This window comes from Amphibalanus amphitrite, unplaced genomic scaffold (genome assembly GCF_019059575.1).
Source record: "Amphibalanus amphitrite isolate SeventyFive unplaced genomic scaffold, NRLGWU_Aamphi_draft 000394F_arrow, whole genome shotgun sequence".
In the NCBI taxonomy this organism is placed as follows: Eukaryota; Metazoa; Arthropoda; class Thecostraca; order Balanomorpha; family Balanidae; genus Amphibalanus; species Amphibalanus amphitrite.
The window spans coordinates 395,281-417,976 of record NW_024881888.1 but is presented as its reverse complement, the minus strand read 5'-3'; the positions used below and the strand labels follow the sequence as shown (position 1 = coordinate 417,976).

The following is a 22,696-nucleotide window of genomic DNA, read 5'->3' as shown; positions in this document are numbered from 1 at the left end:
CCCCCCTGCCACTAATAGGGGTAGCCAGGAGCCTGCCACTAATAGGGTTAAAGACCTGCTTTCAAACTATCCCAAGCTGTCATTCGGCGTGCTACTTGGAGAGCGTCTAGGATGATAATAAGACAACGATGCCGAGAGGCGAGAAGATGCTAAGAAATTGTGGCCCAATGAATATCGAATCGATTATTTTTCTGACAACCCGCAACATGTCTCTTGCAATTCTCTTACTACATGTCTCTCGCCCTTCCACGTAATGCATAAAATGAAACCGTACAAAGTGAAGGCTGACAGCAGCACTCACAGTCTTGACAATGTATCGCGCCAAATACCAGCTTTCACATGGAAACATTTCATTTCACCATCAGGAAACCACCCATTTTCATACAGCCGTCACACGCTCGGTGGCAAAGCGCCATTCGGCGGTGACAATAAAACAAAGCGCCCTCATCCATAGTGGCCGGCGCTGAAGCCTCTTGGCTCATCTGGCGGGGTGGGGCGGGCAGGGAGGCGGCCGCCCCTCAAAGGGCACGGAGAGCCGGCCGAGGCGAGGACCCGCTCTCGGACGGTGTCGGTTTGTCTCTGTCGGAGCTAATGCCACCGCCGGCCAGGTGGTGACAATGCTATTACGATGACAAATGCAGGACGACCTGGGAAGCGAGGCCGGCCATCATCGCCGGTGCCGTGTCGGTGTCGGCCGCGCTGCCGGGGGGGGGGGGGGCGGGGGGACGGGAAGGGGGCGGAGACGGCGCTCCGCGGTGCAGTATCTCAGGCTGGATGACAGACGACTGGTACGCAATGAACAATGGCACGGGGGAAATAAAATAGAAAAGCCTGAGTGATATGCACAAGCATCTGCGAGGCATAAGAAAACTCTGTTGCCAGGTAAAACTTACCTAAGCTCAATACTGAGGTCAATGAAGGCCATCATCTCTCAAATTTGCCCCATTTTGACATTATATGGGTGCCCTATTTCCTTTTTTAAGCTTTAACCTAAACTTTAAACGTATCAATGCGTAATTCTAAGGCTTAAAAAAAAAAACACACTCATCAACATCTGTTGCAGTGTTTTATTACAAAGCCACCCATAGTGCTGTGTCAGTTCCACCTGTCCGATCGGACGCTATCGAGCCCTTGCGGCCGGTGAGCGGTGATCAGCTCTCACAGACCCTGATCAGCCTCTCTGCGGTCCATCCCGCCCCGCCCCGGCCCGCCCTCTGACCGCCGGGGCCGGGGGCGGGGAGGGTCGCCAAAGATCGCGTGCCGGCGGCGCCGCCGTCCGCTGCCTTCCCGCCGCAGCGAGCATTCCCGCGCTGCGCTCGCTCTCTATGATTCCCGCATTAGGTCGAGATGAAGTTATTATCATTTGTCAGATGGTGAATGAACAAAGCCCCAACTTGTCATCTGCGGCGAGATAGAGCCGGCGCGGCGTGTGGGAGCGCCGGCAGCTGGCGGCCGCAGTCAGGGGCTGCTCATCACGGCCGCGCCGGCGCCATTGTCGCCGCCGGCCGACTCCCCCGGCGGGCGCTTTGTGCCGCGCGCGCCGGCCGCCGGCCGCCGCTCAAATGAAATGGACGGCCGCCGCCGCGCGGATTAGTCTCCTCAGAGGGAGCGAGAGGGCGCACCGCCGCCGCCACCGTGTGAGATAGACGGTGTGACCCGGGGACAGAGGTGTGACCCGGGAGATCAACTGATCTATTTTCGGCATAATGAACGAATCAAAAGTACAAATGGAAAATGAGTGGCATTGGTGCAATACAAAATCGGTTGAGGTGTCACCTGAAGAGACAAGAGGTGTGACCCAACATGAAGCGTGACAGAGGGGACATGACCTCGGGAGAAGGATGCATGGCTATTGAGTCAGCGTTCAGGATCAAACAGTTTTTTTTTTGTTACACAAGAATTAGTGTAATGCGCAATTCTGGCCAAATAAACAAAATATTATATGGAACGTAGAGGCAACAATTATCAAGAAATAGAGAAAGTGGAGGAAACACTTGTTTCCTTTAGCTCTTGCATGCTGCTAAATGCTCTTACATGCTACTCTAGACACTAAATGGCGACGCAATTCATTTGCACAATTCAAGCTTTTAAGCACAAGCACTTGGAAGAGATGTAAGATAAAAGGCCGAGCACCAGCTTACCATCAAAAGACAATCCCATCTCTGAGCTTCGTTTGCCCAGCGCCGAGCCGCGCCTAATTTTTCTGTCGTTTAAAACCGTCTTTTCACAGTTAATTTAACATTTCTCCTTGAATTATTCAGCGGGGAGAAGATCGCGTGTTAATCCCTATGTTTTCCACCCATCTTGATTAGTTGATTTGCATACAGACAGCGGATCTAGTTAGACCTGGGCAAACACAGAAGGCAGGAAAATCACAAGTTAGTCGTCTCCGTTCCCAGGATAAGTTTCAGCCCACTTCATCTCAGCTAGCGAGCGTCACATTATTAACAGCTCCCGCAGCTGTTGTTTCGCGAACTGGAAACTGACGCCGACGGCGAAGGAACTATAGCATTATAGCATTAGGTATATTCGATATACGTATATCGAATATAATGCTATTTTGTTTCAATCACTTAAGATTATAACGACATAAAATAATAAAAGAAAGTGATTTTTGCATACCACACAGAAACATAATGAGTATGTATCATTGTGTGTAATATTAGAATAGACATACCTACACTAATATCACGTGTAAGTTGGTGATCAAAACGAGTGAATGGGATGCCGTTGGGGAGTGGGCACGACGCACACGGGTGGAGAATAAGGGGTTTTGGGGATGCTCGAGCACCCCCGTAAATTCAAAGGTCACCATATAATAGTGCTCCAGTGGTTGCTTAAATTACGTCTGAGACACAAACTAAACTGCTTTGCGTAAGTCGCGAGAAGATGTCAGATGATGCTGTTGGGAAAGCGCGAAGTACTTACATGTGCTTTTCTACTAAAAGATTCGACGCTTCCATTCGCCAGGTGCTGAAAGGCACCCCCTGGGATTATACCAATTCTCCTCCCCTGACGACGCACGAATACAGTTTGTGGAACAAAACGGATTGATTAGTCATGTGTACCTACTAGTTACTACGTGATATGAATCATGTGGCTCAATGATGGTGTCGAATGATTCCTAATTGGCCTTTGGGTCTGGTCAAGAAGTTTCCGCCTTAGGTTCCGATAAGGACTGGTTTCGCCTACTTTCTTCACAAGAACGCTGCCCAGCTGACTGCAGGCCGTCTCAGAGCCAGGGCCCCGCCACGCCGTTTCGGCCGACTCGGCCCGTGATACTGCGCCGCCGCGCACTGCGGTGCGGCGGCACAGTATACCATCGCAGGCCACAGGACTGCCTGCGTCTGGGATGGGCTCGAATTGAGCGTAGGCGTAAGGCGCAGCACAAGCGGATCACAGCTGAAGACAGGGCTGCGGCAGGCTGCACGGTCCAGGAACAATCTCATGTTTTATGGGCACATATTTCTAAAATATATAATCAGAGCTATCGTATAATGAGAACAATCAGCACATGCAACTGACATGTCCGACTATCATAGTGTCATCGCGCTATGTCATGTCGTTCTAGTTCTAGTTCTATTTCTGCACATGCATCGTTTATCACCAGGCATATTTTGAGTCTGCATGGGCATCAGAGCGTGTCCGACTCCGTGACTCAGCCTCCCCCGTCGTGGCGCGGCCGGTATGCTGTGAGTCACGTCGGGTTGGAATACCTCCGAGGCTGGATCACCCGACCCCCCGGTGGGCGCCGGTCACTGTCGGGGAGACAGCCACGGGGGCGAGACGCGTCGGCAGAGGAGCACGGGCTGCCAACGTGAACCATGACTCAGCGGGTTCGATTGGAGGTCGGAGCTGCTAGAAACCCAACTGTCGGAGCCATTAGATGACGAAAGTGAGATGCCACAGCAGTTAATGGTCATGGCTATTTGAAAAGTTTTTGAAATATTTCGTATCTTTCTAACAAATTTAAGCTATGTGCAACTGGGGAAATCTTTGCCGTTAGCTGTTTTCGTTTTCTCCATTTTCAGCCATTAAACCTCACTTCGTCGCGCTAACTTTGCAATAGGTATCTGCGGACGCGGTTATACGTCTACTTTATTAACCCGCGCCCTGCTGGGGGTCCTGGATTTCCACGCCCTGCTGGGGGGGGGGGTGTTTGAACACCCCCCCTTGTAACTCGGCTCCTGGGCCACGTAGCGATACGCGGAAGGCGGCGTTCGAAAGAGCGTCAAAAATAATGACGAAATCACTTCGGTCAATTTTTTGGTCAGGTCAAAGGTCAGGTCACCAGAGGTCATTGAAGGCAAAATTTCGCCGATTTCCAGGTCGAATGTCGAAAATTTCCAAGAAGCCAACGCATAACTCGGGAACCAATAGAGCTACAGCGCCGCGGAAAAGCGCATTCGATAGCCCTATTAACGCCCTTTCTGAGTAATTCTCTCAGATTTGACCTAACGTCAACGGTTTTGCCTGCAGGGGGCAAAAACTGCAAAAATAGCCGATTTTTTCGAAAACAGTTTTTCTGCAATAACTTTTGACCCAAGCCTTGTACGAGCTTACTTTTACCGGCATCGTGTTCCTCTCGTCAAGACGCATCGAATGAACTATGACTTGACCTTGAAAGGTCAACTTGAAAATTTGACCTCAGGTCAAGGTCATGACCTGACCGGAAAGGGTCATGTTGCATATCAGTCGATCCGTATCGTCGAGCTGAACACATCTAAGGCGTTTTCATCGCTCTAGCATGCCTCTATCAAAAGTTATTTGCGAAAAACTGTTAGATACCATTCGTGACCTAAGATGACCTCAGGGCATAAACAAGGGTCACGGACACCATTTTCAAGTTCAGTGTGTCTAAACCACTTGTAATTCGGTGTTTGGGAGTGTTTATAATGTCTTTCATCCAAAAGAGGCGCATTTCAATTTTCTCCCATTGACTTATAATGGGGAGGTCGCAAAATTGACCTGACCTTAGGTCATCGATATCAAAATTCTGAGATATACATTTTGTACATGCTATTGCTCTCAGCAATCGCTGAAAGTTTCAAAGCGATCGGTCACTTGGTGTAGCTATGACAGACATTGAAAGTTTTTATGAGGTGAGGTGACTTCAAGTGACCTGGTGACCTGACCTTGAATGACCTTGGCCTGAAATTTTCACAACATGTGTAGAATTGATGTATGATAAGGTGTACCAAAAACGGCGGCGCTCCGCGCCGCCGTTTTTGAGATATTCGCAAAAAACCACAAGGGGGGGTGTTCAAACACCCCCCCCCAGCAGGGCGCGGGTTAACCCGCGCCCTGCTGGGGGGGGGGGTGTTTGAACACCCCCCTTGTGGTTTTTCGCGAATATCTCAAAAAAGGCGGCGCGGAGCGCCACCGTTTTCGGTAGACCTTATCATACATCAATTCTACACATGTCGTGAAAATTTCAGACCAAGGTCATTCAAGGTAAGGTCACCAGGTCACTTGAAGTGACCTCACCTCATAAAAAGTTTCAATGTCTGTCATAGCTACACCGAGTGACCGATCGCTTTGAAACTTTCAGCGATTGCTAAGAGCAATAGCATGTACAAAATTATATCTCAGAATTTTGATATCGATGACCTAAGGTCAGGTCAATTTTCCGACCTCCCCATTATAAGTCAATGGGAGAAAATTGAAATGCGCCTCTTTTGGACAAAAAACATTATAAACACTCCCAAACACCGAATTACAAGTGGTTTAGACACACTGAACATGAAAATGGTGTCCGTGACCCTTGTTTATGCCCTGAGGTCATCTTAGGTCACGAATGGTATCTAACAGTTATTCGCAAATAACTTTTGATAGAGGCATGCTAGAGCGATGAAAACGCCTTAGATGTGTTCAGCTCGACGATACGGATCGACTGATATGCAACATGACCCTTTCCGGTCAGGTCATGACCTTGACCTGAGGTCAAATTTTAAAGTTGACCTTTCAAGGTCATCTTATAGTTCATTCGATGCGTCTTGACGAGAGGAACACAATGCCGGTAAAAGTAAGCTCGTACAATGCTTGGGTCAAAAGTTATTGCAGAAAAACTGTTTCCGAAAAAATCGGCTATTTTTGCAGTTTTTGCCCCCTGCAGGCAAAACCGTTGACGTTAGGTCAAATCTGAGAGAATTACTCAGAAAGGGCTTTAATAGGGCTATCGAATGCGCTTTTCCGCGGCGCTGTAGCTCTATTGGTTCTCGAGTTATGCGTCGGCTTCTTGGAAATTTTAGACATTCAACCTGGAAATCGGCGAAATTTTGCCTTCAGTGACCTCTGGTGACCTGATCTTTGACCTGACCAAAAAATTGACCGAAGTGATTTCGTCATTATTTTTGACGCTCTTTCGAACGCCGACTTCCGCGCATCGCTACGTGGCCCAGGAGCCGAGTTACAAGGGGGGTGTTCAAACACCCCCCCCCCCAGCAGGGCGTGGAAATCCAGGATCCCCAGCCGGGCGCGGGTTAATATTTTGTTCCCAAGAAACCCCAATGGTCCAAGACTCAAGAGTGAAGTTCATCATTACTGGAACATCAGCTTATTACGAATAAACAACCAGTGAAAAGCTAAAATGCGTGTGCGAAAGCATCAACAAAAGACATTGCGTCTGAAAAAATGACAGCTTGTATTAAATAGACGGCTTGCGGTGCAGTCGCAGGTATGAAACTCAAAAGACAATAGGATGAAAGGAGCGGTGAAAATTGCACGCGATCCCAGGTACACCTTTAGCCGCTTTCCCGAAAATCACGCCGCTTTGCAAGTTCCCTTGGTTACTATCGGCGCCGGCTGTCAGATGTGGGGAGCCGGAGCGTTTGGCTGCCTTCCAGTAGCTGCCTGGAACTTTCCAGGTTGTGTCGGGCGGCGCGGGCGGGCGGCCTGCCAAGCGGTCCGGCTGGCAGCGCGTCCCTGCTGCCCTCGGCAGACGCAGGTCGAGCCGTCTGCCTCCCACACAAACACGTCACGCCGAGCGGAGCGCAGACGGAGGCGAGTGAGGAGCTGACGACTGCCGCCGCCAGATCCTGACAGCCCGTCCTTTGTCAGAATGGCTGCCTTAAGTAATCTATTGAAGTTTGTAGGATAAAAGGAACCAGTCGCGACGGACAGTACAAAATCAGCTTCGCTAAAATGGGCTAATATAAGCAGACAGATAATTCAACATGCACCTCACCTAAGTCTAGCAAAAACGTACCACGCTGGTGAGAGAACCCATAATACTTTATTAAATGCGTCTCGCATGATGTTCCCGGAACATCATGCGAGACGCATTTCATAAAGTATAGCAAACGCGGCCGATTAGGATGAGTGCAGAGTTTGCCAATGCCAATTATACTTCTCCCCCACTTGACTGAGCCTCCGGCCGAACGGCATTGACAGGGGAGGGGTTAACGCCCCTCCCCCATACCAAGATTATCTCCGAAGCTGAGGATCGTAGCAACACGCGTGAGGCGCCGTTGGTCGCTTCCTTTTTGACCTGACCTCGACCCTAACAAACACTTGGTATTTTTCGCGAAAAAAAACGAGCGTCCGCGTCATTATGAGACGCAGTGATTAGTACACGACTTTAACGTATCAGATCAACCGGTGACCTCTGAGGTCAGGTGAAGTACCCCAAGGTATGGGCTCGGTTTTTGGTAAATCACTTCGCCAAAAAATGGTAGCCCGTAGCAGAGCCATGATTTGGCACCATCTTGTTCGCCATGTTCAGATACGTCCAATGGTATACTTTTTGTTTGGGTGAGGTCAACTTACGGTGTTGACCTCGGGTCAAGGTCAGGTCAGAGCCACTCAGGTCACCAAGCTAGCCGAAGGAGGTCATATCGCATATCATTGATTCGGCAGGTATTCCCGAGTCAATTGATGGTTTTCCCGACTCGCTAGCTCAATTTGATCGGGAATTATTGATGAAAAACTGATGACCTTAGTGACGTCATAAATAACATCACGAAGGGTGGACAAGGCAGCAGTGAAACATCGGACCTTGCAAGGAGCGCATGAAATCACGATTACATGTGATTGAGATAGTTTTAGACCATTTTCGGCATCAAAAAGGTAACAGTTTCCATATTTGCCCATTGACTTATGCCTAGCTTCAATTATGTGACCTATAACCCGACCTGAGAAAGCGGTTGGAGTCGCAAGATGCGGTTTGAATCAAAGATGAAGAATGCTAAGTACCAGCTCTCTATCTCCGTCGTGTTCGGAGTTATCGGGAAACCCCTATGGGGGTGACACCCTCCCCCTTCCCTCGGCTGGCGAGAGGATAAGCTCATTCAGCTCCAGACCCATAAGCTCATTTGTTGGCTATCACAAGCTTTAGTCGGAAAATCGTAAACTATTTTTGTTGTTTTGCAGTTGGAGGTCGATATTGTTGGAAGCTGCTGGAGCCGTCATCCGCTGTTTGCTGAGAGCTGACTGTATGACGACTCCTGGCAATGCCATTCTTGACCTTGGCAAAACTGACAAAAGAGCTTTCAATAAACCTTGAAAACTTTCGAAAGCCGTGAACTCTTTCCCGCTACACTGCTGTTCTATCAAGATTCAAGATTCCTGGGGCGGACGAAAGAAGACCCTGACCACGATCCCAGCACCAAGACCAAAATATCTGGAAACTTGTCAAGTTCACTCAAATTTGCCTCCTTTGTCTGTGCACGGACGGAGGTGGCGGTGCCCCTGAAACATACACTGGTGGATATTCAGTCGCTGATCAATAAAGTGCTGCAGTCGCTGATCGTTTTTTAAGCTAATGAGCCGTGAAGCACCAATCGCTGCGCACTATCAGAGTCGCTGGCTTCTGATAGCTACTGGAGACAGTAGCGGCCGAGAGCTTCTGGAGACGAGAGCTGCTGGAGCCACATATTGCTGACGGCTGATGGAGCCGCATAATGTTGGGAGCAGCTGAACGGTTGGACCCGCTTGTTGCTGAGAGCTGCTAGAGATTCTGACTGCTAAGAGCTGGAAGCACTGGATGATGATAGCTTGTGGAAACACTGTCGAGAGCTGGAGCCGCTGACAACCAACAGCTGATCTAGCTATGCGCGTGGGGGGCGCCACCGCTAAGAACAGCTGGAGCCGGACAGCCGCTGTTTGCTGGAGCTGCTGGAGCCTCACAGCCGCTATTCACTGAGAGCTTCTGGAGCCGCTGATTGCTGAGAGCCGCCCCAGCTGTGCAGTCTGCTGAAGCGGGGCAGCTGGAGGGCTCCGGAGCCGGCTGGAGTCGGCTGCTCCACCTGGTCCCCCGTTGAGTCACTGATGACGCGATGGGCCCGGGCGGATACACTTGGCACGCGCCGGCTGGGCGGGCCACCGCCGTCTATAAAGGTGTTGTCGGCCGGGGGAGGTGCACTCGAGTCACGGAGTCGTGAGAGTCCGCCGGCAGCAGCAGCTCTGCCCCTGAGGTCACCGAGGTCACCCGACAGTCACACACAGACACACACCATGCCGCGCGTTGGGGTAAGTCGACGGGTTCAGTGATCGTGGGGCTGACACTCATCGACATTGTTTTTATCGTTTTGTGCCAAAGATCATTAGTCGATTCCCTGCTCACATTAGATTGCCTTATTAGATCGACTGTAAGATGTAACTCTAAAAAACAGTTCTAACTTCGTAAAAGCAGGATTACTGTTTTCTGTACTTTCTATGCATTCATGAACGTAAATCGACTAACGTGTCAAATCGCTGAAAGGCAAATGCAACTCCAGATGGAACTGAATCCAGTACGACTGAGTGGTGGTTAATTTGGCTATGCGAGGCTTGTTGGGAATGTCATCTGTAAGTACGACTAGGCGCCCCACAGAGATGTGTTATGTGCATGGACCTGATGAAGTTGATCCGGGATCTGATCCCGCTAATTTTTATCTATTGGATCATAGCTTTGGCTCTACCATTGTGTCCAGAGATGTATTGTGATCAGGACCCTTCGCATGATTTTGTACGATCATGCAATCATGCATCCCAGGGGCGCAGGAACTGGGGGGGGGGGGGAGGACATTGGGGTCAGCTTGCCCCTCCCCCCCCCCAACTCTGGGGCCGTGGGGGCGGTGCCCCCACACCTTTGAGATGGAATACCACTTTTTTGTAAATGTTTTATAGTTTTGTTGAAAAAGCCAAGGGATGAAAATAAGTGACCTAAAACCAGTGAGAAAACTAGATATGGGGATACCCTAGGTTGATCTTTATTATAGTGCTCCCCCAGTCTGACAGTGGCTCCCGCGCCCCTGATGCATCCTTACCCACGGTGTTTGTAGAACATAACATAACATTATGCTAGATCTTGCATTTTCCAGATATCTAATGTAATTACAGTTCGTATTTCCCCGGTGGTGTGCTACCCATTTAGCGTTGATTGCCCACAGAATCTCATGGATCACATGTGCAAAGGCCGTGTGCTGTGAGGTCCACACATCTTACATGGCCCTTGATTTGCAGTAATATAACGACAACGTAGATCCTTGTTTCTCCTTTGATGTGCAGCGATCCAAGCATCTGCCAATTTTTACCCAACACTGATCAACCTGGTAAGACATACATATAGGTAGAGCTATCATTCAAATGTAGGTATCATAGCTTCGCATCGCATTGCAAACTATTAACTAACGTCAAATCGCTCAGCACATGTCTACGCTCGGACCCGTATCTTAGCATCAGCTTTTACCTAACCCTCACTTCCGCCGGTACTGCCGATATTCCGGATGTTTCCGGGTCCGGGCGGGGCCCACATTCCCACCCGTCCCCCTCCCCACCGCTAGTTACCGGTCCAGACGCGGGGGCGTCTAGGTTTTCGCACAGGTTAGCGCGCGCGCCGCCCGATTTGGCCGGGTTGCGCGAGTGTGCGGCGCGCCGCCTCGGCAGCTATGAATAGCTGACCTCGACGTGTCCGCCGGCGCAGCGAACCGTGTGTTTGGATCGCTCCAGCCGCCCCGATACGAGCCGCTCGACCGCCCCGGCGCGCCGTACCCTCGCCGCCGCCCTGGCGTGCCCCATCACCCGCCCCGAGCCGCCCGTCGGCGTGTCAGACGCCTGCCCGAGCAGACGGCAGAGCGAGATCAAAGCAAACATCGTGATTGGGTGAAGGCCCAAGGGCAGACACAGTTGATGTTGCGAAGTACTCTAGCATTATGCTGCAGATAATTTAGAGGTGAAGATCAGATAGGTATCTATCTGAACAAGGTGAGCGGTTGTTCGTTGAAGCCTTGTAGTTCGGAACGCTGCATAGCCTAGCGACAAACCCAGACGGGTTACCAGTTTATGAAGCACGTCAGCCATTCATCAAACAAGATAACATGAAAGTTTCACATTGTTTCGAACTTCCGACCAAGGCTTTGATGGAAGGGCACGAATTTAAGTAACGAATTAAGAATTTAAGTTAAGTAACGGAGAGCCAGTTGTTAAAAGCGAGGATATTTTATCTGAAAGTGAAACATCTATCATAATTTCGAGCGAGCCTACTCGTTGCTCGCAGTACATAAATATAAATGCCAAACATTCAAAATACATTCCAGTTTTTACAGTAACACACAATACTGCTTACCCCAATACCTAGCGTAATTAAGGACTCTTTCGAAATTCGTCAGTCCATTCATCAGGTTATTCTGACCGATGACTGCACACGCCACTCATGCAGCCAGAGGTGTCCCTGTTTCGTTTGGCAGCCTCACCTGACCACAGTTTCCGGCGTGAGCTAATGCGACCGGCTTCAGAGCTCGACGTTTCTCTGGGACCGGAAAGCCATCAGCTGAGCCGCAGGGGACCAAAATGTCACCGAAATGACACAGAAAATACACCAACTGGCTGTCTTGACAAGAGAAGGAATTAGAGAGGCTATCACTGGTCATTTGTCTCTCATCTCATACCGAAAAGACCTCAAGGAGATTCATGGATAGTTCCCTGAGTTTCGAGATCCTCGTGTCAGAAGCATGCTAATAATCCCGGGTGGCGGACATATGCTGTGAAATGTGTTGGGCGGCATGCACATCATTTGCGGGACAATGCTTCCTTTATTATAACTTCAATACAGCATCTAATATCGTTTTCTGGGAAGCCGAAACGTTATAAACATAAGCATTAGACCATTAAATCCAAACGCCTAAGTCGGAACGCCGGTAGCCATTGCATTTAACCGTTTCCAAGGAGCGTCTAGCAAGGAAAGTCCCGACCTCCTTTGAACTGATGAATTAAGGTCGACACCGGCCGGACGTAACTGTCCCTAACGAGACACCACCGGGGAACCATGGACGGCGGAAAACGGGGGCAGGTCAGAGTAGCGCTCCGGCGACTGCGTGTCGGCCAGGGGCCACTAAAAATACCGTCACGCCGCCGCCGGCCGGCTCTCACTGGCCTGCTGGCAATTGGCGACGACGGTGAGTCACCACCCGAGCGATCCAGGTCACAGAGCCAGGACGGGCGCTGCGTCACCCTCTGAAAAAACGACCCCCCTCGAGGACTCAAGTGACACGACCGACAGATGGAGTGACACAGACCTTCGAGCGGGTCAGGCCAAGGTCAAAGGGTGTTTGAAATGGGATGTTTAACAAACAGTGTCTAGAAAATCAACAACGGAGCTCAGCAGCACCTCCCAGCAACTATCGCGAGCCCTTTCCAACCCACTTCAAGACATCACAGACCATGGTATAATGAAGATAAACGACTAAAAAGTCTAAATGGTCCCGGTGGTGCGTCTCACGTCTGACGCGGTCTCGTCGTTCTTTCCCAGGCCGCTGGAAAGCGCGATCCGCAGCTGGAGGCTGATGTCAAGGAGTGGATCGAGGCCGTCACCGGCGAGAAGTGGCCCGCTGGCGACTACGCCCACGTCCTCAAGTAAGAGACCGAGAGACAGAGAGACAGCTGTTCCGCACTGTCGCTGGTCCCGATCCCAGGATATTGGACACGGAATATCGGGAGACCATGATAGACGCGGCAGACAAGGGGAGCTTTGCTATTTGTTATAACGCTTGCTTAATTTATGTCTCTTCACAGATCCATCAAATGACAGTACGCTACCTACCAAACAATTTATTTATGGTGATAATTATCTCAAATACGGGATAACAGAATCGAGACCCGGTGCCAAAGGCATTGCAGATCATTGTCGATCAAACATCCTAGTTCATATGTTTGACGAGGCCCCGGTCGTCGTTCCAGGGACGGCCAGGTGCTCTGCAAGCTGATGAACAAGCTGATGCCGGGATCCATCAGCAAGATCAATACCACCGGTGCCTCCTTCAAGATGATGGAGAACATCAACAAGTGAGTGGCTTACAGACAGTCCAGGCAGCAGAGCGGATAATTCGAAAAACGAATGCGATAGTTTGATACTCTTCAAGCTTGCAAACGTCATGTCACATAACTGCAAGGTCCTTCATTCCCGAGGGGTACAGTTATACAACCATGCGTGTGACCGTTTTGCTCGAGGAGCAGACAGCTCCTCATAGGTACTTGAGCATTCTCGGTCGGCCGCTGACCACGGTCCTCTCCCCGCAGCTTCCAGAAGGCGATGGTCAAGTACGGCTGCTCGGACGTCGACCTGTTCCAGACTGCTGACCTGTACGAGGGCAAGGACATCGCCGCCGTCACCAACTCCATCTTCGCCCTCGGCCGTCAGGTGATGATCCGGCGCCACTAGCTCACTAGAGGCTTTTCGTTTCACGAGAAATACGCAAATTTCTCGTACGCCATATTGGTCTAAAAATGTCTTGGTGAGGTTCGATTTTTTTCATTATATCAATGCTATTTTTGTGTCATACGAGCGTTTGCATTTCGTTCTGTCCCATTTTTTTATTATATCAATGCCATTATTTTTTATCATTCATGTGTCTGTGTTTTGTTACGTCCATGTGATTTTTCTTTGCCGATTTCGCCACTTTTTTCGTTTGTTTCGTCGTCTGCACATCTTTTGAAGCCGCTTTTTTATTCGAGTCTGGCGACTCGAATCGCTTTCACTGGCCCATGGACGGCCTATACGCGCCGATTATAACCTCTCCATTGGCGCTGGCCCACTCCACAGACCCACATGCACCCGGAGTGGCCGGGCCCTTGGCTGGGCCCCAAGCCCGCAGAGTCCAACGTGCGGACATTCGATGAGGAGACGTTGGCCGCCGGCAAGGCGGTGATTGGACTGCAGGCTGGCACCAACAAGGGAGCGACACAGGCCGGACAGAATATGGGAGCCGGCAGGAAGATCATCCTTGGAAAGTAGACGGCTTTCAGGTAGTCATCGGCTCTTCTCCGCCCCTTCCCCCAGTCCCTCAAATGCGTATGAGAGGTTAGGTCGGATGTGGAGATGGCTGAGAATGTGTTGGCGGTGCCTGGCTGAGCGCGTGGGGCCGCGTTTCCACCCCTCCCGGCTGACACTGTGCCTTCTGCCGCAGACCTACATGCACCCGGAGTGGCCGGGCCCTTGGCTGGGCCCCAAGCCCGCCGAGTCCAACGTCCGCGAATTCGACGAGGAGACCCTGGCCGCCGGCAAGGCGGTCATCGGACTGCAGGCTGGCACCAACAAGGGGGCCACGCAGGCCGGCCAAAACATTGGTGCCGGACGGAAGATCATCATCGGAAAGTAGGGGGAGACGGCGAGACTGTCATCTTCATAACCACACATCTGTGTCGTGTACAATGCTTACTGCGAGGAGGAATCGTGGCGGAAAGTGTGCCCACAATATGTCACTCACATTGTATTATATTATTTTTAGTTCAGAAGCGATGGGATATGAAATGTCTCAGCGCATTTATATACACTGTATTACTGTTTGGAGATGGTTGGGATATGGAATACAGCTGATGTGATGCATATGTTCTACAAAACAGACCATGCACATGAACGAGACAGGTGGATGAAACGAGGCTACAAACCTTAAGTTCGATCAACATCACTCGCGGTATAAGGGCCGCATTGTAGTAGACACAGACACAAATCATATTGCAAGAAAACTTCACACCATTTTTTCCGAGCACTAAAATCAACAACGGCGCTTGGCCCCGTCACCCCCCCCCCCCCCCTTGACAACATGTCCCACCCACTTCACTGACCGGTGCTCGCAATCCGGGGTCCCGGCTCTCGCCAGCTCTCGCCAGTCGGGTCCATCCCGCGCCTGCCGTCCCGCCCGGCGGTCACCCGGCGTCCAGGCGGGTCTGTATGTCTGTCAGCAGTCGGAGGAGCCGGCCGCCATCGGCCGCCGCGCCGCCCTGCCGCCAGTCGCGTCTCAGCCCGGCCAGTCGCTGCTGGATGCCGTCCAGTAGCTGCGCCTCCCGCGGGGGGAGCGAGCCCTCCCCCGGCGGCGACCGACCCGAGCCATCCCCGCCGGTACCGTTCGCCAGACGGGTCGCCGGGCCGTCCGTCACCGGCAGACCGTCCTCTGAGTCCATCGGTCCCTCACCGCCGCCCCCGGCACCCTCAGAGTCCGTCAGCGGTCCCATCCGCGGGAGTATCTCCGGCACAGCGGCCGCCGCGGCCGAGCTGACCCCGGCCCGGGCCAGGGCGGCTGACAGGGCGGCCGGGCCGCGCCGCCGGGCCGCCAGCCGCTGCAGGTGGCCGCTGGCCGTGCCCTGGAGACCGGCCGGCGCCGACACCGCCGCCGAGATCAGAGCGGCGTGCGGCGTCCGTGACGCGAATGCGGCGAACGCGTCCATGGCGCGCTGCCGGACCAGCTGACTGGGGTCGGTCAGCAGACTTCGGTACAGCGCTGCCGGCAAACACCCGTAATACGTGAGGTACACAAATTAGATGAGTTATATGTAACTAGAAAACATGGTAGGTATAAATAAACACAATAATTTGCATTACGAGTTATCCTTGTAGATAATGAATCCTGTGAAATCGTACATCGGCATTTGTGACTATGTAACGTAGGCGCTATTTATAGAATAGCTGGTATCCTAGCATTTGTGACTATGTAACGAAGGCGCTATTTATAGAATAGCTGGTATCCTCACTTGGAATGTAGTGTTTAGGACCATCGTCGCCCTTCACAGACGGAAACTGTCGAGCTTTGATGCTGCCCAATAGGCCAATAACGCCCAGCTTTACCGGCACACTGCACTCGGGCAGCCAGCCGGAGCAGATGGAGAGGACCTGTAAAGCGTCAGGTCGAATTACATTTACATCGTATTCGTTATGCATCCATGCACCACACGGCAACAGTGGAACCAATTACTACCAAAGTAGGCGCGCAAACCGACTGCAGCACATGAGCCGTTAAACAGACCCTACCCTTAAACACCAGCCATGTTTATTCGGTAGCCCGACTCCCTGCCTGACCTCCGTCTGAACTGACCTGCGTCAGCTGCTGGTCGCTGAGCGGAGAGTCGGCCGGCAGGGCGGCTGAGGCTCTCAGCAGACCACAGGCCAGTCGGGAGCCTGCTGGACCGGTCAGCCGGGTCGGCACCGCCGCCCACAGCCGCTCCAGCAGCGTCAGTAGGCGGGATGGTAGACCGGGGACCGCCGGCGGGGCGGACAGGGCCGTGCCGCAGGCGAACAGCGAGTCTGACTGGAGAACACGGCGGGCGGGGGCTGAGGTCACGGCTGGGTGAGGGCGGTTTCAAAAGGCAAGAATTGATGATACGGCTAACTACCGTGAAACTCCGATGTATTCATTCATATAAATATTTACTGCGCGCAGCACCATTAATCGAAGCCGTTCCATTAGCTGCGTAAATTTAGTTCACGGAAGTGAAAAGTCACGTGGATGTTTACATAACTCATCAGCCTACTTGGAGCGCTGCGTAGTCACAACTAAATCGAGTCCAACTTATACCAATAGTGTTGGCAGCCCACGGGTAAGCTCTGAGCCAGCTGAGCTCTGAGCTATGCTTCCATCCCGCCCCCGCCTCGCCGTGCTAACAGCGGCGTCAGCGGCCCGCCCTGTGAAGTTTCTCCAGCGTATAAACACAGCTCAGATCTGGCACTTTACAGAGCAACAGGTAAACGCTCCGAACTCTCTGGCTACAGTACGGCGCAGTTTGGAAAGACACAACTCGGACTAATTAGGGACGGCGCAGACAGACAGCAAACACGTCGGCGCTCCTATGTCAATAGTGGGGTAATTTTAACATGCAAACCAGGGAGGAAGACCCATATTACCTATTCGAAAAGGCATTCTATTCTAAAAAAAAAACTAGAGACTATCCGAGATCGCTTGCTACTTTACCCATCGCTCCTGTATGCTTTGTCAAGTCACCTTATTATACTAAGGGAATTCGCTCAAATATTATGTAGCTCACACCTGCAGGCTGCATGCTCACAGTTCGCACCAGGGAAGATACTGAGCTGACTCCTAAACAATCCATACTGCCTGTGACTGTTCGGTAGCCGATAAACGACAGCCAATAGCCACCCCCTACGTTCCACCCGTTTATTCGGGAGACTGACTCCCTACATGACTCTACGGGATATGGGCTCCTAGTCCTCACCCCGCTCCCTACCCACCGCCAAACCCTACCTAGCACGACAAAACGCAAAGGTCACCAGTCACCAGAGGGCTCAGACTGGGACAGTACGGCGAAGTACATACACACACATACTTAAAAGTCCCATCCCACAGTTACGCCGCCCGTCTCCGGCACGTACCAGCGCAGTGACCTGTGCGGCGGTCCGCCGGTCCGGTCTCCCAGTCAGCTGTTCGGTCTCCTCCTCAGCGGCAGTCAGGGCCGACTCGAGCAGCGCTGGCGGGCAGGCCGGGTGCAGCAGGGAGGCGGCGGCCGGCCGGCGCAGCAGCTGATCCCGGTCCTCTGCGGCGAGCAGAGGTACCAGCCGGCACAGGAGGCGGCGCAGCGGCGGACAGCGGCGCCGGGAGAGCGCGCCGGCCGCCGCGTCACAGTAGGAGCGGCACAGCGCCGCCGGGCCGTACCTGAGCCAAAAGAATTAACGGTTACTGATATATGTAGCTAGCCACAGTCACTCTAGGGTCCCAGACTGTGTGGGAAAGTTTGGTCACGGAAAGAGCGCATCGAACATTAAACCTATTCTGTCATTTATCACAACATTCTTAAGTCTTTGAAATATGCACACACGCACAAAAGCCAAGCAGTCTGAAAGACGTGAATGCGACGTGAGTCTGACGATAAACCGTTGCTACTGTGGATGCTCAGACTGCACTCACCTGGCGATGAAGCAGAGCGTATCGGCGGCGAGCAGTGACGCCCAGCCGTCTCCGCGGCACAGGTGGCGCCACAGATGCAGCTCCGCGGCGCGCAGCTCCGCCGCCGACAGGCTGCCTGAGGGGCGGAGGGGACCAGTGAGCAGAGTAGTTGACTGACAACTGACATGCAGAATAGCGGAAAAATATCGACAGCTCATAACATACGAGTCATAACATAGTAAGTCATAATAACACTCGTATTAGTCATAACATAGTTATAAGTCAGTCATATTAAACGTGGGACTGATCGAAAACAGCTGTGGTAACGCTTCAGCTCAGTGACTCAGTCACATACTTCTCAATAAATTTACAATTAACTACCTAGTACCAATTTAACTACACAAGTTGGCTACATGCACCTACCAAAGCCATATAACTATTATACAGCAGTCCCATTGGCAAGTCTGATCACATATTCGGTAATTGCACTCTGCAATGACTGCGGCACTCTCATGGTTCCTTACCGGCCAGGGCGCAGACGGTAGACAGGGTGAGTTGGTACAGGCTGACCTGAGGCCGGCCCTGGCCGTCGCAATCCAGCTGGAGGCAGCACGTCAGCTCCCGGTCACCTGGACAAACGGCACGGTCAGATCAAAATGACGACTAACACCCGTTGACATAGCGCGGTTTCCCATTACCATGGAAAAAAGAGCATATCTACACGCGAGTAGATAACACACCATGCGAGGAATAAAACAAACGGCTCCGATTAAGTGCGACAGAGAATCCACTACTTACACATAGGCATGAGCCGGAGCACCGCCGCTATCAGATGGCGCTCGCCCTCCCCCTCAGAGGTCCAGCTAGTTCGCGCCGGCGCCGCCAGGTGGCAGGTGCGGCGGATCAGGATCAGGCAGCAGCGCAGCCGACACAGGCCTCCAAGGTCCTCAGAGTCAGATAGAGCCGACCAGAACGACTGGCGACGGAACACAGATTAGGTCAGGGCAAACACCTAGTCAGAGAATAGGGCAGAACACTGAAAATTATCTGCATGATGCTGGATGCATTATCATCAAAATAATGCTACATTGAAATCACTATTTATTAGTCACCGTGGAAATCACCAGCCAATTTCATTAATACACACACGTCTTCACAAACAATGTAAAAGTGTTCCAGTCACTACTCACTACACTATCGACTTTAGGCAACATATCATTACAACAGTTTCAACAGCAATACAAAAGATAAGATACAATTATATGGACGCTAGACTGAAGTGCAAGTAAAAACGCAAAACCACTTCTAGTGCCACTGGCCGTTTCAAACGCTGGGAGGCCGTTAATTGATGTCGATCAGACATATCACCTGTGGAAAGTCCCGGTGTTCCATCAGACAGTCGAGCAGCGGTTCGGCGGCCACCGTCAGCTGACTGCTCAGCTGACCGAGAACGGACGGGTCCACGTCGGTCACGTGACTGTCCGGTGCAGAGAACCTGCCAGGCAGAGGGAGAGTTCAGAGAAACGGTAACCACCCTCCACTGACTGATGGCAGGAAATTCCAACTGATCTCTACCAAGAGGTTCGATGGAGTACGGTGAAAATGCAATTCACATAGGCCAAAAAGACGTTCCAGTCGGACGTCATGGTCAGTACTATGATGGAGTATGGACCTGCCCAAAAGACAGCACGGTAAAATATGAAAAACACCACTCATTCCCCTAAGAACGAAAGTACATAAGACAACACATACCTGGAGTAGAGTCGTATCTCTCGAGACCATCACCAGTCACCACAAAAAAAAAAACTGAACAGCCTCCCGCATATTCAGCCCCCCCCCCAATATCACCACACGAGATCACCCTACGTCCTCCCCGCCTGCGGCGCGCCCACCTGATCAGAGTGAGCACGAGTCTGACGAGGCTGGTGAGCGCGCCGCCGACGGAGCTGACGTAACTCTCCGACAGACCGACCACCAGCTTCAGGTAGAAGCTGCACATCTTCACGGCGCGCGCCAGACGCTTGTCAGAGCTCGGAGCGGAGGTCTGGCGTCACAAAGATACATAGTAGCGGTCAGCAAGGTCAACGAGTAACATCGTATCAAGGAGAGTGAAAAACACGGCACTCTCGAAACAAATCAATTATTTCGCGTCAATTCTATCGTAAGTGAGGTGCCAGAAAATATTTCCTCAGCCTGTAAACTAGAGCACGCAATTATCTTCCACACTATAGATATTTGTGACGTGTCGGTCATCGCCACCGTAGGTTGGCGCTGCTCCGAGCCCCGCACGCACCTTATCCCGACCACGCTCCCTGACCGTGGCCAGCTGCGAGGCCACCTCCGCGGCCATGTAGGTCAGCGCGTCCCCCAGCCGGACGGCGGGCGGCAGGAGGTCCGGCAGCCGCTGCAGCAGGCGCAGGTAGCACTTCCAGGCCTCGGCCATGGCGCGGGTATCCAGCTGGGTCAGCTGGCGACCCGTCTCCGCCACATCGTCACACACTGGGGGGGGGGGGGGGCAGGTCAGGTCAGCTGGCGACCCGTCTCCGACACATCGTCACACACTGGGTGGAGGAGGGAGCAGGTCAGGTCAGATGGCGACCCATCTCCGCCACATCGTCACACACTGGAAGGAAGGAGTAGGTCAGGTCAGATGGATAATCATCTCCACCACAACCACCACACAGTGATGAGGGAGGAGCACAACAGGTCAGGATTCAGGTCATATGGGAAGCTGTCTCTGTTTTATCATCACAAACCGAATGGGGGAGGCAGGGTAAGATTTCAGACAGTCTACTCATGGCCTCTCTCAAACATATTGTGAGATACTGATGGGGGAAGGCAAGGTAGGACACATCAGGTGACCTGCTGACTCATCTTTGCCACACATTGACAATCTACAGTGCACACATGGAGAAAGCAAGGTCGAGCAGGTTCAAGTTGGACCAGTGTGCAGTAATTACACATATCAGCATCCCCCTCTCCCTGTCCCACCCACCTGTTGTCAGCAAGGTGACAGCCTGTTGGTCCTGATGACTGCTATCAGCTGAGACAACAGCATCAGCCAGCCGGTGAAGAGCACTCTGCAGACTCGTGGCAGCCCGGAACAGCCTGGTCAGGGGGCCATTGACAGACTCCAGCATGGAGCCATACAGCTGTGAGCTGCCAAACAAAGGGTCAGGTTCGTGAGGAGACACAGACATGACAAGTAAAGCCAATGGAGACAGGGGAGAATGGGAGTTCAGACTTCAGAGTTCAGCCACACAGATATAAGTTCAGAAACAGTCAAGACTCAGGGGAGGGGACTCAGGGAAGTTCATAAACTCCATCACGCAATTATCCATAGGTGATCAAAAATTAGCAGATTCTTGGCAACAGTTTACCAAGGAGTAAGGGCCCAAGATGCAAAAGTGTTTGTCCCTTCTTATTCTTTCATTAGCGGTTGTCACCAACTGACCTCTCCTGGCAGTGGTTGTAGGTGGCCTTGATACATTGAAATGCTGGTGACATCAGGCCATCCAAAAACTGCACCTGCTGCAGACTCCTCTCCTCGGCACACTGGCAGCATGCCGACATAGTATCTAGTATCTCTGTTGAAACCTGGAAACAAATGCCAGCTTGACATCAGAGTCTTGCAGCTACTTATGTATATACCTGCAGAAACAAATGCAATACAAATATGTTATCAATGTAGTGTATTTCTATATTAATACCTAACACAAATTAAGCATCATGGTTTAACTTATGATTTTTGCTAAGCATAAAATCAAGAATTGCCACTTTCATTCCTCCAAAAACCTTCTTTAAACATGCCAAAAATACACATTTTTAACTATATATACCTGGAGAAGCTTTGAAACTTGACTTGCATTTTCCCATGCTTTCAGACTCAGTAATGTGTTCTTGCATGCTGCTTCTGCAGCTGGAAGCAGTGCTCTGCACACAGACAATATCTTTGACCCAGCCACAAAAATTAGAGCTTTCTTTAGGAAGGTACTGAGGACTGTAGCTTGGGTAGGTGGCTCTGATAACTTCAATATATCTTTAATTTCTTCCAGAAATTTTTCACACTTTTCTTCAGCATCATTCCCATGCAGAAGGTCCAACTTTTTGACGAAATTTTCAGCCATGCTGGGCAATGGAGACTTATGATGTAACGACTTATGAAAACCAAATGACTGTGACCATTTTCAAAAAGTCTGAAAAAGAATTCAGTTTGAGTTGCTCCCTGTGTGTGGACTTCTGTAATAAACAATTGAAGTTCACAAAGGGCGCATCTGCGTCATTATTCGCTCACTCTTGAATCGGCCGCCAAATTCTGTAGTGCTGCCAAATGCAAAAGTAACCCTTGCCCAGAATATTTTACCACGAATTTTGCGAAATGGTGCGGTGTGGCCTCATAACGAAAAATATGGGCCATTGCCTGATTTCTATGAAAAAATTGGTTTATCCCGACTTTCAAATGTGAGGAAGGGTAGGAGATTGAGTCTATAGCCGTCAGGGCTACAAAAAGCTTCACCTATAAACAAGATCGTTTGCCATTCAATTTATATGGTTTGCCAGTTGCCAATAGCACCCAGATGGCCGGGCGCCCTTCATTTGCTTGCGGACCC

The 22,696-nt window shown here is 51.4% G+C and overlaps 2 protein-coding genes across 3 annotated transcripts; one reads left to right on the top strand and one right to left on the bottom strand.

The window, feature by feature from the left end:
* Window positions 1–8,535: 8,535 nt before the first annotated feature.
* On the top strand, window positions 8,536–14,800 carry LOC122390386 (muscle-specific protein 20-like). Of its 2 annotated transcripts, XM_043383285.1 has the most exons (6): window positions 8,536–9,468; window positions 12,728–12,831; window positions 13,156–13,260; window positions 13,495–13,615; window positions 14,018–14,220; window positions 14,382–14,800. In XM_043383285.1, exons 1-5 carry the CDS (start codon window positions 9,268–9,270, stop codon window positions 14,207–14,209), a joined length of 723 nt encoding a protein of 240 aa, XP_043239220.1. In that variant the 5' UTR covers window positions 8,536–9,267; the 3' UTR covers window positions 14,210–14,220; window positions 14,382–14,800. The 2 variants fall into 2 exon arrangements, with proteins under 2 accessions (XP_043239220.1, XP_043239219.1); XM_043383284.1 differs by lacking the exon at window positions 14,018–14,220 and having other exon boundaries at window positions 9,324–9,468.
* On the bottom strand, window positions 14,735–22,319 carry LOC122390385 (uncharacterized protein C1orf112-like). Its single transcript, XM_043383283.1, has 13 exons — window positions 21,926–22,319; window positions 21,541–21,683; window positions 21,082–21,245; window positions 20,380–20,585; window positions 19,979–20,130; window positions 19,455–19,581; window positions 18,885–19,062; window positions 18,611–18,715; window positions 18,108–18,222; window positions 17,576–17,855; window positions 16,284–16,496; window positions 15,943–16,081; window positions 14,735–15,692 (listed from the first exon to the last, which is right to left on the bottom strand). Exons 1-13 carry the CDS (start codon window positions 22,211–22,213, stop codon window positions 15,121–15,123), a joined length of 2,682 nt encoding a protein of 893 aa, XP_043239218.1. The 5' UTR covers window positions 22,214–22,319; the 3' UTR covers window positions 14,735–15,120.
* Window positions 22,320–22,696: the final 377 nt, after the last annotated feature.